At 28.7% G+C, this 17,629-nt stretch overlaps 1 protein-coding gene across 1 annotated transcript; it reads left to right on the top strand.

The window, feature by feature from the left end:
• Window positions 1–8,115: 8,115 nt before the first annotated feature.
• LOC126745882 (general odorant-binding protein 83a-like) lies at window positions 8,116–10,747 on the top strand. Its single transcript, XM_050453914.1, has 6 exons — window positions 8,116–8,245; window positions 8,626–8,701; window positions 8,778–8,866; window positions 10,060–10,162; window positions 10,453–10,517; window positions 10,623–10,747. The coding sequence occupies exons 1-6, from the start codon at window positions 8,189–8,191 to the stop codon at window positions 10,638–10,640; spliced, it is 408 nt and encodes a 135-aa protein (XP_050309871.1). The 5' UTR covers window positions 8,116–8,188; the 3' UTR covers window positions 10,641–10,747.
• Window positions 10,748–17,629: the final 6,882 nt, after the last annotated feature.

Below are 17,629 nucleotides of genomic sequence, written 5' to 3'. Positions count from 1 at the left end.
TATTCATCATCCATTGATTATCATCAAATCAGATATTCGACCTCACTTGCATGACCTTAAGCTCCCCGAATGCTTGGTAAATCGAGTATAATTTTTTTTTCAATTTAATGAATAATATTTGACACAGAGCAGATTCTTGAAGCACTGCTCTATTTTGCAGGGTACACCTCACTCACTCTTGAGCCAATAAGTCCAACAACATGTTGAAGAGCAGATTATGGGTGCACAATCGAATGCCTTAGTTAAGTTACAGAAAAAAAAATTCTTTCTTGTTTTCACATCGTTTTAATTAGTCACAATTAATATTTTAGATCGTCTGATGGAACAATTTGTATATTAATATAAATTATAACGTAACGATAATGCTAATTTATGAAGAAAAGAGTGAGTAGTTCCAAGGACTTGTATGCTTATAAATGCTCTCAAAAATAGCTGTAGTAAGATCTCTAAGAGAAAATACAATTTTAGTAGTTTTACCTTATTAAGCCTACGATTCTGCGTATAAAAACCTTAACCTAAAAATGTTGCTAAAATATTGTTACCACATGTTGGGCGCCACAATTTATTATCGAAACATTTAGAAACCCCTACATTTTATTGTTAAATTATTTTTTTATTTATTAGGCCCTTGAGTCGAGGTTTTTTAGGGTCTAACTATGCAGAATTAATGATTTTGTCATTTTTAATGTTTAATTGACAGCCTGTACAACTAAATCTTAATCAAATCAAATTTTACGTTTGTATAAACAAAGAAATTGCATGAGATTATTTATTTATAATACAAGGCAGTTGATTAAGACAAATTGTTTATAATTCCAGGCAATTCTATCAGTTTATTTGTCAACATTCTAGGCAGTTGATTTAATTAATTACATTATAATATTAAGTACTTTATTTATAAAAAATTTGGACACATTTTGGTAACCAAGTTGACGAAAATTTCAAAAAACTCATACTTCTTATATCTTCTTTAGAAAAACACCATGTGAAATATACACTATTTGCCAATGGCAGCATAGTATTAAGTTATACTAATTAGGAAATCACTTGTGTATGCCTGAATAGTTAGTGTTCAAGAAGTAATGGTTCTATGTAAGCAAATTACTGATTAATAAAGTAAAGACCAAAAAAATTGTACATATTTAATTTATTTAGCCAATCAGAAAAAAAATAGTAAGAAAATGAAATTCGTACTGTACGATTCTGCGTATAAAAACCTTTGGTACAAAATTTATCTTGTCTGCATACAAAACCCAAAGCTTTAGCTAAAAAATTGTCACCACATGTTGGGCGCCACAATTTATTATCGAAACATTTAGAAACCCCTATATTTTTTTGTTAATTTAATTTTTTTGATTAATTAGGTCCTTGAGTTGAAAAAACTCATGCTTCTTATACCTTCTTTAGAAAAACACCATGTGAAACGTACACTATTTGTCGATGGCAGCATAGTATTAATTGCAGCTAATTAGGAAATCACTTAAGTATACCCGAATTATTAGTAATCAAGGAGGAATGATTCTATGTAAACAAATTACTAAACAATAAAGTAAAAACCAAAAAAAATGTACATATTTAATTTGTTTAGCCAATCAGAAAAAAATTGGAATTAAGAAAATATTAAATTGATTAAAGTAAATAAATGTATAAAATAATAACCTGATTCAACTACGTGGAATGTTGACCAATTAACTGACTGAATTGCCTGCAATTATAAAAAATTAACCTAATCAACTGCCTTGTATTATAAATAAATAGTCTAACTCAATTTCCTCGTTTAAAAAACAAAAAAAAAACCTTCCCTAAAAAAAGTTAAAATTTAGTTGTACAACTGTCAAATAAATAATAAAAATGACAAAATCATTAATTCTGCATAGTACCACCCTAAAAACCCTCAAATCAAAGGCCTAATAAATAAAAAAAATATAGGGGTTCCTAAATATTCAAGTACTAATTTGTGGCGCCCAACATGTGGTAACAACATTTTAGCTAAAATTTTAGGTTTTGTGTGCACAGAATAGAAATTTTGTGCCAAAAAGGTATACTTCGACCAGTTTTATACCCAGAATCATACAGTGCGAATTCCCTTCTTTCAAATAGCGTTAAATTTGCTCAAATATTTTTTTTACTGGTTGAAATCTTGCGATCATAAATTGAGATGTTTTTGTATCTGGAAAACTATGTAAAAGATACTTTAGGATATATAAAGTTCAACTAAGAATAAGACCAACGTACATTACAGAATTCTTTCAATTTTCTCTATTCATCATCCATTGATTATCATCAAATCAGATATTCGACCTCACTTGCATGACCTTAAGCTCCCCGAATGCTTGGTAAATCGAGTATAATTTTTTTTTCAATTTAATGAATAATATTTGACACAGAGCAGATTCTTGAAGCACTGCTCTATTTTGCAGGGTACACCTCACTCACTCTTGAGCCAATAAGTCCAACAACATGTTGAAGAGCAGATTATGGGTGCACAATCGAATGCCTTAGTTAAGTTACAGAAAAAAAAATTCTTTCTTGTTTTCACATCGTTTTAATTAGTCACAATTAATATTTTAGATCGTCTGATGGAACAATTTGTATATTAATATAAATTATAACGTAACGATAATGCTAATTTATGAAGAAAAGAGTGAGTAGTTCCAAGGACTTGTATGCTTATAAATGCTCTCAAAAATAGCTGTAGTAAGATCTCTAAGAGAAAATACAATTTTAGTGGTTTTACCTTATTAAGCCTACGATTCTGCGTATAAAAACCTTAACCTAAAAATGTTGCTAAAATATTGTTACCACATGTTGGGCGCCACAATTTATTATCGAAACATTTAGAAACCCCTACATTTTATTGTTAAATTATTTTTTTTATTTATTAGGCCCTTGAGTCGAGGTTTTTTAGGGTCTAACTATGCAGAATTAATGATTTTGTCATTTTTAATGTTTAATTGACAGCCTGTAAAACTAAATCTTAATGAAATCAAATTTTACGTTTTTATAAAAAAGGTTGATTTTGTTTTTATAAACAAGAAAGTTACATAAGATTATTTATTTAATACAAGACAGTTGATTAAGATAAATTGTTTTTAATTCCAGGCAATTCTATCAGTTTATTTGTCAACATGTCAGGCAGTTGATTTAATTAATTACATTATAATTTTAAGTACTTTAATCGGTTTAATATTTTCTTTATTCCAGGAGATTGAATAAGATTATTTATTCATAATTTTATGCAGTTCAACCGATTTATTTCGATATCATTCCAAGACAAAAAAGGTCGATCTTATTATACTTAGACAAAGTTTGAAGGGAGAAAGAGACAGCAACATTTAGAGACAATAAGAAAGATCTCAGAGGAGCAGGATAACACATTATAATTTCAGTTCAATCACAAGGAAAGCATGAAAAGTTCGGACATATTTTGGAAACCAAGTTGACGAAAAATTCCAAAAACTCATGCTTCTTATACCTTCTTTAGAAAAACACAATGTGAAACATACACTATTTGTCGATGGCAGCATAGTATTAATTGCAGCTAATTAGGAAATCACTTAAGTATACCCGAATTGTTAGTAATCAAGGAGGAATGATTCTATGTAAACAAATTACTAAACAATAAAGTAAAAACCAAAAAAATTGTACATATTTAATTTATTTAGCCAATCAGAAAAAAACTGGAATTAAGAAAATATTAAATTGATTAAAGTAAATAAATTTATAAAATAATAACCTGATTCAACTACGTGGAATGTTGAAAAATAAACTAACTGAATTGCCTGGAATTATAAAAAAATTAACCTAATCAAGTACCTTGTATTATAAATAAATAGTCTAACACAATTTCCTCGTTTAAAAAACAAAAAAAAAAACCTTCCCTCAAAAAAGTTAAAATTTAGTTGTACAACTGTCAAATAAATAATAAAAATGACAAAATCATTAATTCTGCATAGTACCACCCTAAAAACCCTCAAATCAAAGGCCTAATAAATAAAAAAAAATCCAAAAAAAATATAGGGGTTCCTAAATATTCAAGTACTAATTTGTGGCGCCCAACATGTGGTTACAACAACATTTTAGCTAAGTTTTTAGGTTTTGTGTGCACAGAATAGAAATTTTGTGCCAAAAAGGTATACTTTGACCAGTTTTGTACCCAGAATCATACAGTGCAAAATTCCTTCTTACAAATAGCGTTGAATTTGCTCAAATATTTTTTTTATTGGTTGAAATCTTAAGTTAAGAACTTTTTTTTTATCCGGAAAACTGTGTAAAAGGTACGTAAAAGATCAACGTACGTACATTACAGAATTCTTTCCATTACAGGACACAAGCACTACTCTCTCTATTCATTCTCCACTTATTAGCAACAAATCAGATTTTCAACCTCAAATTCCCTTAATGCTTGGTGAACCGAGTATCATTCGCAAAGAGGGTGTATTTTTCCTTTTTTTTTATTTAATGCGCAGATTCTTGAAGCACTGCTTCTAGAATTTTGCAGAGTACACCTCACTCACTCTTGAACCAATAAGTTCAACAAGATGTTGAAGAGCAGATCGTGGGTGCACAATCAAATGCCTTAGTTTTCTTCTCTTGTTCATTATCCGTCATGTATTTCTTTTTTTTTTAAGTTTAGCCTCGGTATATCGTTTCAATTAGTCACAATTAATATTTAAATCGTCTAATGATGATAGAACCATTTGTATATTAATATAACGTAACGATAGCGCGTGTACATATACATATGTATAAAATTGGCTGCTAAAGTATGGGATGCTCTGGTATCCAATGAGAGTAGTTTCAAGCACTTATATGCTTATAAATTCTCTCAAAGATAGCAGTAGTAAGATCTCTAAAAGAAAAATTAAAATTTTATTAGATTTACCTTATTGAACCGAATCATTCCTCCTTGGTCACTGTCTATGCAGGTACAATCAAGTGATTTGCTAATCAACTGCAAACACCACTACAGTGTCATCGGCAAAGAGTGTGTTTTTCACATTATAAAGTATCCTATTTTAATTTTTCAAGTAATTACTGTCATGCTTAGTAAATCAACGAATTTAACGAGTAGGTCTTAAACATGTCCTTTGTAAGCAAACCGAGTAATTTCTTAATGACAATACCTTATTATGCTAATGATACGTTATACGTTCTCCTTCTGTAAAATGCAAAATAAAAAAAAATTAATTGTACGGCGAGTTGTTTGTTATTAAAAAATCAATTGTCGGATATCCGCCGATGATATCTTATTAAATTAAAGCGAAATTAGAGGAGGCGGTGGATTTCTTTGAATGAATCGTAGTTTACGATTTATATATCGATGAGATTTTCATTAATGGTTTTATATATTGACTTCAAATCTATAGAGAATGAAAATGGAACCCTTATGTGGGTTAAAATTAGAGATTTCCGCACTCAAGGCTTTCATTGGCCAGACCTGTATATTGCATGCACTCATGTAGAAATAAAGTAATTATTAAAGGTATTATAGGAATGCTTTCATAACTTCATATAATCCCTGAGCCTATATAACTATAAGTAAAACTTTTAGTTTAGCCTATCTCTCATAGTTTAGAAGATATTTGGGAAAAACATTTGGTCCTTCGAACCGGTTTTCACACTTTGATTCCCAATATCATAGAACCTATTGAAGATAATTGCATGCTGTTTTAGATCATTTTAATCAGCATATAATTCTCTATCCAATTACTTGAAAATCTGACTAGTTTTTTTATTTAAGTGCCTGAAAAATAGTTTTTAGTTGAAAAAGTCAATTACGCTTTTTTTCCTGATTTCATTAATACCAGACACCCCATAGCTATCGCTTATAGTTTAGGAGATATTTGGGAAGAACATTTGGTCCTTCAAGCCGGTTTTCTTACTTTGATTTCCAATATCTTGGAGCCTATTGAAGATAATTGCATGGTGTTTTGGATCATTTTAATTAGCATATAATTCTCTATCCAATTACTTGAAAATCTGACTAATTTTTTTATTTAAGTGCCTGAAAAATAGTTCTTAGTTGAACAAGTCAATTACGCTTTTTTTCCTAATTTCATTAATACCAAACACCCCATAGCTATCGCTTATAGTTTAAGAGATATTTGGGAAAAACATTTGGTCCTTCAAGCCGGTTTTCTTACTTTAATTTCCAATATCTTGGAGCCTATTGAAGATAATTGCATGGTGTTTTGGATCATTTTAATCAGCATATAATTCTCTATACAATTACTTGAAAATCTGACTAGTTTTTTTATTTAAGTGCCTGAAAAATAGTTTTTAGTTGAACAAGTCAATTACGCTTTTTTTCCTGATTTCATTAATACCAAACACCCCATAGCTATCGCTTATAGTTTAGGAGATATTTGGGAAAAACATTTGGTCCTTCGAACCGGATTTTGCAGTTTCAGTCCCAATATTTGAATGTTTTAAAATCTCCTAAGCCGAGGCATAAAAATAGACCATAATGAAATATTTTAAATTATTTTCGAGTTATTCATGATTAAATAGAAGCATGTTCAGTCAGGATGAACAGATTTTGATCTGTTGACTCGCTAAAAAGCTCGATAACTTGGAAAGTTATAACTAAACAATCTTGTGACCTGAATAAAATTTATTAAATATTTCTTCAGTGATCTAGTGCACTTTATTTCACTTAAATATCTTGAACAGTTTTAAAGTTATTGAAGTTTAAGTGGGAGCACGTTGAGTCAGGATCAACAGACTTTAAACTGTTGACTCGCTAAAAGGCTGGATAACTTGGAAAATTATAACTGAACAATCTTGTAACCTCAGCAAAGTTTATTAAATATCTCTTCAGTAATCTAGGCCACTTTATTTTACTTAAATATCTTAAACAGTTTTAAAGTTATTGAAGTTTAAGTGGGAGCATATCGAGTCAGGATGACTAGACTTTGAACGGTCGACTCAATATAAGGCTGGATAACTTAAAAAATTGTAACTGAATATTCTTATGACCTTAATAAAATTTATTAAGCAATTTTTTAGTAATATAGTACACTTTATTTTACTTAAATATTTTAAATGGTTTTAAAGTTATAGAAGTTTAAGTGGGAGCATGTCGAGTTAGGATAAACAGACTTTGAACTGTTGACTCGCTAAAAGGCTGGATAACTTGGAAAGTTATAACTGAACAATCTTGTACCCTTAACAAAATTTATTAAGCACTTTTTCAGTAATCTAACGCATTTTATTTTACTTAAATATCTTAAGCGTCTTTAGAGTTATTGAAGTTTAAGTGGGAGCACGTCGAGTCAGGATAAATAGACTTTGATCTGTCCAGTTTATAAAAGACTAAATAACTTGGAAAATAATTACTGAATGATCTTACATGGATAACTGGAAGACTTAATTGCCCTTGATTTAAGAGATATTTGAGTAAGACATTTGGTCCTTCGAGCCGGATTTTGCACTTTAAGTCTCAATATCTTGGAAACTATTAAAGATAATTACATGCTGTTTGGACTAATTTTGTGAAGCATATCCCACCAATTCAGAATCTGAATATTTGATTTTATTTAAGTGCCTGGAATAGTCAAAATATTTCTAAATGCTTATCTGCCGTAAACCTTTACTCCAATAAACATATAGCGAACTTCCATTTTTAACCTGTGACTTAAATTTGTCTTGAGTGCGGCAATACAGCGATTGCCGCACTCAAGACCCCTACGTTGGCCACACCTGTATATTTCGAGCGTTTAAAAATTAATTTGATTTTCTTGAATCCTAGTTGTTTCTCTGTATCAAAAAGTCTGCATTCAGCCCTAAATTCATCCAAATTTGTAGACTAGAAAATCATCATTCCAGTGCCTTAAAGTGCCTATAAAAAGATTCTCTGTTTCTTCCAAAGATATTATTGTGGTATCATCTGCAAGTAAAGTATAACTTTCCTTATATCAACCACTGTCAGTTATAATTTTTGAATCAACAAGGAATAATTGCCCCCTAATGCATGGACACACCCATCGTAACATCATCATGCAACCATTCTATAATTTATGAATTGTTTTTTTTTTTCAATAGAGAAATACTAAACGTTAACAATTATACGTAAAGGCTAACATTAAATTTCCCGTATAAAATGGGAACTAATCCATTTAAAATTGGTTGAAATTTTAGTAGGCGGACAGTTAAGTAGTGAATTGAAAGACATCTCTCCTAGTAAATGAATATGATTATTTTAAGTGCTTTGGGATTGTTCTTTATGTTACCTAATGTCCTGGTGAGTTGAACTGATGAGTTGTATTAATGAGAATTACTGCCTTAATAAATTAGAAGTTTTTGCAATATATTGTAGATTTGTCAACCGGATTCTGGTCATTGGTACTTAGATTCTTATTGTTACCCTAGGGTAAGTTCTGCTTTAGTAAAAATAACCCTATTTTTAAGCTATATAGGTGCTAAGGCTTTTATGCCCTAATGTCCAGAAGACTAATATTAAATTTTTCACATGTTTAGTGTACTACGTGTGTGTCCGATTATAAGTGCAACTTAACTGGTAAGTGCAAATCAAGCAAAAATAGAGAGACTTTATTTGGCAGTAATTCTCATTTAATTTATTATTAAAGATCTAACGGATTTAATATGGTTAATAATTTTTAGTGTTTAAGTGAAGAAATGCAAGAGTTAGCGAACCAGTTGCATGACACATGTGTAGGAGAAACTGGAACTACTAATGGTAAATTAGGAATATATGCAATACAGTAATGCTCAATGTTTAATACACTAATGCTTACGTAATGATTTATTTGCAGATGCTATAGCTAATGCTAGAAATGGCAACTTCGAAGATAGCGATAGCTTCAAATGCTATATAAAGTGTCTTTTGGACCAGATGGCTATAGTAAGTTTCCTTTTTTGTATTTATTAATTTTTTTATTAGTTGCAGTCAATATGTGTGAATATTTGCCTATAGAGAGTGGTCAGTTTTCAACAGGAACCACTAGTTAAATAAAAGATATCTTCTGTGTTTAACCATTTTTAAAATATTCTAATTATTTCATAAGTCAAGTCAAAGTGTTCCAATTAAAAATGTTCTAATTAATTACATTTTTAATTCACAATAACGTTTTTACCCTTTAAATAATCCTCAGGAATTTCACTATTTTTTCGTGAAAAAATTATGAAAATATTTTCGGTGGTTCTCAAGTTATGACCAAAAATGTTCCTTAAAAAATAAAAATCATAAAATGTTTCTTCAAATTTGGTTGCTCTTGGACTTTGGATGACAAAATCGCCTTTAACTCAAAAAGTTTTTGAGGTACAAAAAACTTTTACGTATGAAATTTTTTGGAAATAATTGGACTTGTTTACGTGTAATTTTTTTTTAAATTCCGATTATTTCATAGAAATATTGACAATATAAGGAAGAAATCAAAAAAAATGAGCAAAAAAATGGTCCAACCAAATATGTCCTTCTCTATTAAAATTTGGATTTTTGAGTGACGTTTTTATACTCACATTTATCATCAGAAATTCCACTATTTAAAAAATAAAAATCATAAATTAGTGCTATCATTTGGAAAAATGTTTATCTTTCTGCTAATAAAATGAGAAGTAATTTTTTCACAAAAAAAATGCTCTTATAAAAATGAAAGCCACATTAACAAAGAAAACATATCATTAGTCCATTATATCATAGCTTAAACCATTTAGGTTTTAGAGCTTTTTTAGTACTACGAGGTACCAAGCAAAACTTCAGCTCATCTTCCTTCCAAAGGCTTTTATGCCTGTGAGTTTTAAAAAATTAGGAAAAACCATAACCACGTAAACGGATTCTATGTAAAAATTTACAAAAAAATAGTTTTTCCGTTTTTTCTTCCTTTAAGAGACGTGAGTTGGTTTTTTTTCTTTTATCACATGCTCTTGTCCTTATAAAAAATTCGAAAATTCAAAAAATTCTCCATAGAACCAAAGTTATTAGCCTTGATATATTAAAAGGTCCGAAAATCGTCACGAAAAAGTCACGAAAACTCTATCTGAAATTAAAGCAACATATACTAAAAGCAATAAATAAAAAATCTATGTATATTTCAGATTGATGATGATGGTATAATAGACGTTGACGCAATGGTAGCTGTATTACCGGATGAACTGAAGGAGAAAACAGAGCCGATTATTAGGAAATGTGGCACACAAAGTAAATATCTTAATTTTTGTTTTTTATTAATTTTATAAATGGATTTTAATTAAACAAATATGGTTGGCATCTTTTACTACTTAGTTTAAAAACGTTGAATTTTTGCTATATTTTGATGATTTCACTGCATTTTATTTTTAATTCTCTAATTGCAATTAAAAATATTACCACGACTATATGATGATTTTCAGTGATTGCCTGTAAATAAAATAATTTATACTTAAATATACATTTTTTTTATAATTATGTGCTTACAAAATATTTATATAATATTTTCGTTTTATTTTTAGAAGGGGCAAATCCGTGCGAAAACGCCTGGCTGACCCACAAATGCTACTATAAGGAAGGACCAGAAGTACGTTTTAATTATATATTTATTTATTCAATTAAAAATGTAATTATTTGAATTCTTATGAGATGAACTAATGACGTACAATTTCAAAATTCTTTTTTTTTTCAGATATACTTCCTGATTTAATCACTTTTTGGACTGAAATATTCCGGCCCTACATAACCTAAATTTTAAGGTATTTATATTGTTGCTCTTTGTTGAATGGTTGTTAAAAATTAAATGTTGAAACAGTGTCTACGTATTTTATTAACTGTATATGGTCAACGTATATGGTCAATATATACGTATATCATATACGATTCAGTTTACACAGGGGAGAAAATTTCGGCGGTTAAAAAAATTGACACGGGATTTACAAATGTAATTTTTAAACTTGATTACTAGAATCTTTTTGAAAAATCAGCCTTTTTTGTCCATAATATCCAATCTAATAGCACTGTTTTTATATTAAATATTTATTAATATTCATATATAAAATTTAAATAAAGAAACTGTGTTAATAGATTGGATATTAACCACGAAATCAGCTGTAATTCATGAGTATTATTTTGGAAAACAATGATTTTGCAAACAATTTCTCACTGGTAAGTTGCGTGGGGTGGGTGGGGGGCTAAGGGTAATATTAATGAAAAACCTTTTGTTTGCAGAAAATAATTGCTTGAGAAAAAAATGCTTTTTAAGAAAATGATAAGTGATAAAAAAACTATAGTTTTTGTATCTATACTTTTATCACATAATTTTAAGGTTTTTGAGTAAAACATGATAAAACCCTATTTTATTTCTCAAAAGCAAGGCGTATCGCTATAAAAATTGCAGTAGGCCTAATTTTTAAGGTCAAGGTATATTTTTAAACTGTAGAATATACGTTTATTATATACAATTCTGTTTACACAGGGGAGAAAATTTCGGCAGTTAAAAAAATTGACACGGGATTTACAAATGTAATTTTTAAACTTGATTACTAGACCTCAAATGTTTGATTAAATTCTTCTGAAAAATCTGTTTTTCGTCTATATTATCCAATCTAACGACGCTGTTTTATATTAAATATTTATATATAAAATTATATCAAATTTAAATACAGTGTTATTAAATTAAATATTGAATATATATATTTTCTGCAAAAACATGGTTTTTTAACAACACAACCCGTGCACCCACCCACCCACCCCAAACATTTGCCCAGTAAGAAATCTTTTTGAAAAATCACCCTATATTAAATATTTATTAATATACATAATTATATAAAATTTAAAAAAATAAACAGTGTTAATAGATTAAATATTAACGACGAAACCAGTTGTAATTCATGCGTATTATTTTGGAAAACAATGATTTTGCAAACAATTTCTCACTGGTAAGTTGCGTGGGGTGGGTGGGGGGCTAAGGGTAATATTAATGAAAAACCTTTTTTTTGCAGAAAATAATTGCTTGAAAAAAAAATGCTTTTTAAGAAAATGATAGGTGATAAAAAAACTATAGTTTTTGTATCTATACTTTTCTCACATAACTTTAAGGTTTCCGAGTAAAAAGTGATAAAACCTTCTTTTATTTCTCAAAAGCAAGGCGTATCGCTATAAAAATTACAGTAGGCCTAATTTTTAAGGTCAAGGTATATTTTTAAACTGTAGAATATACGTTTATTATATACAATTCTGTTTACACAGGGGAGAAAATTTCGGCAGTTAAAAAAATTGACACGGGATTTACAAATGTAATTTTTAACCTTGATTACTAGACCTCAAATGTTTGATTAAATTCTTCCGAAAAATCCCTGTTTTTCGTCTATATTATCCAATTTAACAACGCTGTTTTTATTAAATATTTATATATAAAATTATATCAAATTTAAATAAAGTGTTATTAAATTAAATATTGAATATAAATTTTCTGCAAAAACTTTATTTTTCATCAACATAGCCCTTACCCCCCCACACACCCCAAACATTTGGCCAGCAAGAAATTCTTTTGAAAAATCACCGTTTTTCGTACATACTATCCAATCTAATAGCACTATTTTTATATTAAATATTTATTAGTATATATAATTATATAAAATTTAAATAAATAAACTGTGTTAATAGATTAGATATTAACGACGAAACCAGTTGTAATTCATGCGTATTATTTTGGAAAACAATGATTTTGCAAACAATTTCTCACTGGTAAGTTGTGTGGGGCAGGTGGGGGGGTAAGGCTAATATTAATGAAAAACCTTTTTTTTGCAGAAAATAATTCCTTGAGAAAAAAATGTTTTTTAAGAAAATGATAGGTGCTAGTTCTTGTATCTATACTTTTCTTACACAATCTTAAAGTTTTTTAAGTAAAAAGTGATAAAACCTTCTTTTATTTCTCAAAAGCAAGGCGTATCGCTATAAAAATTGCAGTAGGCCTAATTTTTAAGGTCAAGGTATATTTTTAAACTGTAGAATATACGTATATTATATACGATTCTGTTTACACAGGGGAAAAAATTTCGGCAGTTAAAAAAATTGACACGGGATTTACAAATGTAATTTTTAACCTTGATTACTAGACCTCAAATGTTTGATTAAATTCTTCTGAAAAATCTGTTTTTCGTCTATATTATCCAATCTAACGACGCTGTTTTATATTAAATATTTATATATAAAATTATATCAAATTTAAATACAGTGTTATTAAATTAAATATTGAATATATATATTTTCTGCAAAAACATGGTTTTTTAACAACACAACCCGTGCACCCACCCACCCACCCCAAACATTTGCCCAGTAAGAAATCTTTTTGAAAAATCACCCTATATTAAATATTTATTAATATACATAATTATATAAAATTTAAAAAAATAAACAGTGTTAATAGATTAAATATTAACGACGAAACCAGTTGTAATTCATGCGTATTATTTTGGAAAACAATGATTTTGCAAACAATTTCTCACTGGTAAGTTGCGTGGGGTGGGTGGGGGGCTAAGGGTAATATTAATGAAAAACCTTTTTTTTGCAGAAAATAATTGCTTGAAAAAAAAATGCTTTTTAAGAAAATGATAGGTGATAAAAAAACTATAGTTTTTGTATCTATACTTTTCTCACATAACTTTAAGGTTTCCGAGTAAAAAGTGATAAAACCTTCTTTTATTTCTCAAAAGCAAGGCGTATCGCTATAAAAATTACAGTAGGCCTAATTTTTAAGGTCAAGGTATATTTTTAAACTGTAGAATATACGTTTATTATATACAATTCTGTTTACACAGGGGAGAAAATTTCGGCAGTTAAAAAAATTGACACGGGATTTACAAATGTAATTTTTAACCTTGATTACTAGACCTCAAATGTTTGATTAAATTCTTCCGAAAAATCCCTGTTTTTCGTCTATATTATCCAATTTAACAACGCTGTTTTTATTAAATATTTATATATAAAATTATATCAAATTTAAATAAAGTGTTATTAAATTAAATATTGAATATAAATTTTCTGCAAAAACTTTATTTTTCATCAACATAGCCCTTACCCCCCCACACACCCCAAACATTTGGCCAGCAAGAAATTCTTTTGAAAAATCACCGTTTTTCGTACATACTATCCAATCTAATAGCACTATTTTTATATTAAATATTTATTAGTATATATAATTATATAAAATTTAAATAAATAAACTGTGTTAATAGATTAGATATTAACGACGAAACCAGTTGTAATTCATGCGTATTATTTTGGAAAACAATGATTTTGCAAACAATTTCTCACTGGTAAGTTGTGTGGGGCAGGTGGGGGGGGTAAGGCTAATATTAATGAAAAACCTTTTTTTTGCAGAAAATAATTCCTTGAGAAAAAAATGTTTTTTAAGAAAATGATAGGTGCTAGTTCTTGTATCTATACTTTTCTTACACAATCTTAAAGTTTTTTAAGTAAAAAGTGATAAAACCTTCTTTTATTTCTCAAAAGCAAGGCGTATCGCTATAAAAATTGCAGTAGGCCTAATTTTTAAGGTCAAGGTATATTTTTAAACTGTAGAATATACGTATATTATATACGATTCTGTTTACACAGGGGAAAAAATTTCGGCAGTTAAAAAAATTGACACGGGATTTACAAATGTAATTTTTAACCTTGATTACTACACCTCAAATGTTTGATTAAATTCTTCTGAAAAATCTCTGTTTTTCGTCTATATTATCCAATTTAACAACGCTGTTTTATATTAAATATTTATATATAAAATTATATCAAATTTAACGACAGTGTTATTAAATTAAATATTGAATATATATATTTTCTGCAAAAACATTGTTTTTTAACAACATTACCCGTGCACCCCCCCACCCACCCCAAACATTTGCCCAGTAAGAAATCTTTTTGAAAAATCACCCTTTTTTGTCCAAAATATCCAATCTAATAGCACTATTTTTATATTAAATATTTATTAGTATATATAATTATATAAAATTTAAATAAATAAACTGTGTTAATAGATTAGATATTAACGACGAAACCAGTTGTAATTCATGCGTATTATTTTGAAAAACAATGATTTTTGCAAACAATTTCTCACTGGTAAGTTGCGTGGGGTGGGTGGGGGGCTAAGGATAATATTAATGAAAAACCTTTTTTTTGCAGAAAATAATTGCTTGAGAAAAAAACGCTTTTTAGCAAAATTATAGATGATTAAAAAATGTATACTTTTCTCGCATAACTTAAAGGTTTTCGAGTAAAACATGATAAAACCTTATTTTATTTCGCAAAAGCAAGGCGTATCGCCATAAAAATTCCAGTAAGATATATTTTTAAACTGTAGAATATCCGTATATCATATACAATTCTGTTCACACAAGGGAGAAAATTTCGGCATTTAAAAAAAATTGACAAGGGATTTGCATGGCTAGTCTTTACACTTGATCGCTACACCTTAAATATATGATAAAATAACCCCGATATCATATGTGTATGTGCCAATGTGTAGGATGCGATATACTTTTTATACACGTACATATCTTAAGTTTATTTTATTTTAATTTGGTTCTTTTATGTGGAATTCCTGGTCAAAATTATTTTTTCATTGGAAACTTAAAACGCACTGCTAGTCTATCCACAATTACAAAATGCTGCTTTGAAATTGCCGATAAAGATTTATTATTTTTGGTCCTTTGAACCAGATATTTTTAATTGATACTAATTTTTCTTCTAGAAACTGATTTTTTTTTAAACCTGGTAAATCTATTAATTATATAAATGGAGAATATATTAAAGCATACATTTTGTTGCTCCTTTGAACCGAATTTTTTTAAAAAAGCCTAAAACCTTTTAACAAAAACAAAGAAATGTTTACAAAATTTGATGTTCATATAGTTCCACTAGTTTTTGAGAGTTGGTTCTTATGTGAGGGAAATAGCTGAACATCAAGAGGACCACTCACTTTAAAGCCTAAAATCTGAAAAACTAATGAGAATATTCTCACGTAATTAAAAGAATGATATTCAGAAGAATATTATTTTTATATTTTTATAGACGATAATAAATTATCTTTTGTCGACTCTGCTAAGAATTTGGGATTGATATTGGATAGTGAAGTTAGATCTAGAGAACATATCAAGATACTTATTCAAAAGTCTTATATGGCATTAAAAATACTTTATAGTAATAGACATATTTTAAATTTTAATTTAAGAAAAATGTTATGCCAGTCACTTGTTCTGTCTAATTTTAATTATTGTGATTATATATACGGATTTTGTTTAGATGTTAGTAGTAAATATAGGATACAAAAAGTGCAAAATTCTTGTGTTCGATTTATATATGGCATGCGCAAATTTGATCACATTTCTCCATTGTATACTGCTTTAAACTGGCTTAAAATGGATTATAGGAGAGTCTTACATTTTTGCATTTTTTGTTTAAAAATAGTTAATTATATTGACTCACCTAGTTCCCTTAAGGAACGAGTTGTTTTTCGTCATGATGTCCACAATGTCAACGTGCGATTTTCAGATAGATTGTCTATGCCACATCATCAAAGTACAATTTTTCAACGCTCTTTTACTTATAATTTTGTAAAATGTTATAACGCACTTCCAGTGCCTCTCAAAATTCAAATTGTCAATTGGATCTCCATTCTTTGTGCTTTGAATAATGTTGTTTTCTGTTTTTTTATTGAACTCTTCTCTGTAATTTTAATTAAGATACTTCTTTTATTTTTATCACGCTAGTTGTCTTTAACTCATTTACTATGTGCGTATGTGGTTCAGTAGAGTAGCTAATACAGCTAGACTGCGCCACCTATGCATACTTAGTTAATAAATTGATTCGTAAATAATGTTTGTAACTTTTGGTAATATAGGACATTATTATTATTATTATTATTTACAAATGTTGTTAAGGGTCCAAGTCTATACAAAAAAAAATCAAAAATATTCGACTTTTTAGGTAGTAAGGCCTTATCTTCACGTTCAAGTCATTTCAATTAAAATTTAATTTTTATATTAATGTCCTTCGGTCCAGATTTTCTAGCCTATTATTAGAGCCTAAAAATAATCTTCGGTCCTTCGAGTCGGATATTTTTAAGTAAAATCAGGAGACTTTTATAAAGAAAAATCTGTGGTTTTATTGTGGTTGAAAATTTAGAAAATTCCTTGTTTTTTGAGCCGTATTTTAGAGGATTATACCCTAAACAAAATCTTAGTGTTATAACGAAATATCATACACACAGAAAAAAAATAGGCATAAATGCATATCTCCTCCTTGTCCATAGACTACTACCTAGACTATTGAGTATTGAATCCAGGCATACCTCTTTAGTTTTACTTAAATAAAAAGTAAAAAATAAACAAACCCAGCAATCATTTATATGATTGCTTAAAGCTTGAAGGTTAACCCTAACTAGATATCTAAAATGATTTATAGTAACGTTACTATAATTAGCACTTCTGTTAATAACAACGATACCTGTTATCACCCCGTTTTAACCTTAACCAAAGTTATTTTTTGCAATGTGCGGCGTATTTAAAGTGTTATATATAATCAAATGTTGAGTTAAACAGTTAAGCCATAACATTCATGATGTTTTACAAGGTAAGTCCTAAATAAATAAACCTAATAAACGCTATAAATAAATAATTTTTAGATTTTTATCAT

The sequence above is a fragment of the Anthonomus grandis genome, chromosome 16 (assembly GCF_022605725.1).
Source record: "Anthonomus grandis grandis chromosome 16, icAntGran1.3, whole genome shotgun sequence".
NCBI classification, from domain to species: domain Eukaryota; kingdom Metazoa; phylum Arthropoda; class Insecta; order Coleoptera; family Curculionidae; genus Anthonomus; species Anthonomus grandis.
Note: the sequence above shows the minus strand (reverse complement) of the source record. Positions and strands in the feature narration are given on the sequence as shown.

Bases quoted from the DNA above. Each gene is read 5' to 3' on its own strand.
- LOC126745882 (XM_050453914.1), top strand. From the start codon at position 8,189: ATGAATATGATTATTTTAAGTGCTTTGGGATTGTTCTTTATGTTACCT. The intron at 8,702-8,777 runs GTAAATTAGGAA...ATTTATTTGCAG, and splicing joins AGAAACTGGAACTACTAATG to ATGCTATAGCTAATGCTAGA. The intron at 8,867-10,059 runs GTAAGTTTCCTT...TGTATATTTCAG, and splicing joins TTTTGGACCAGATGGCTATA to ATTGATGATGATGGTATAAT.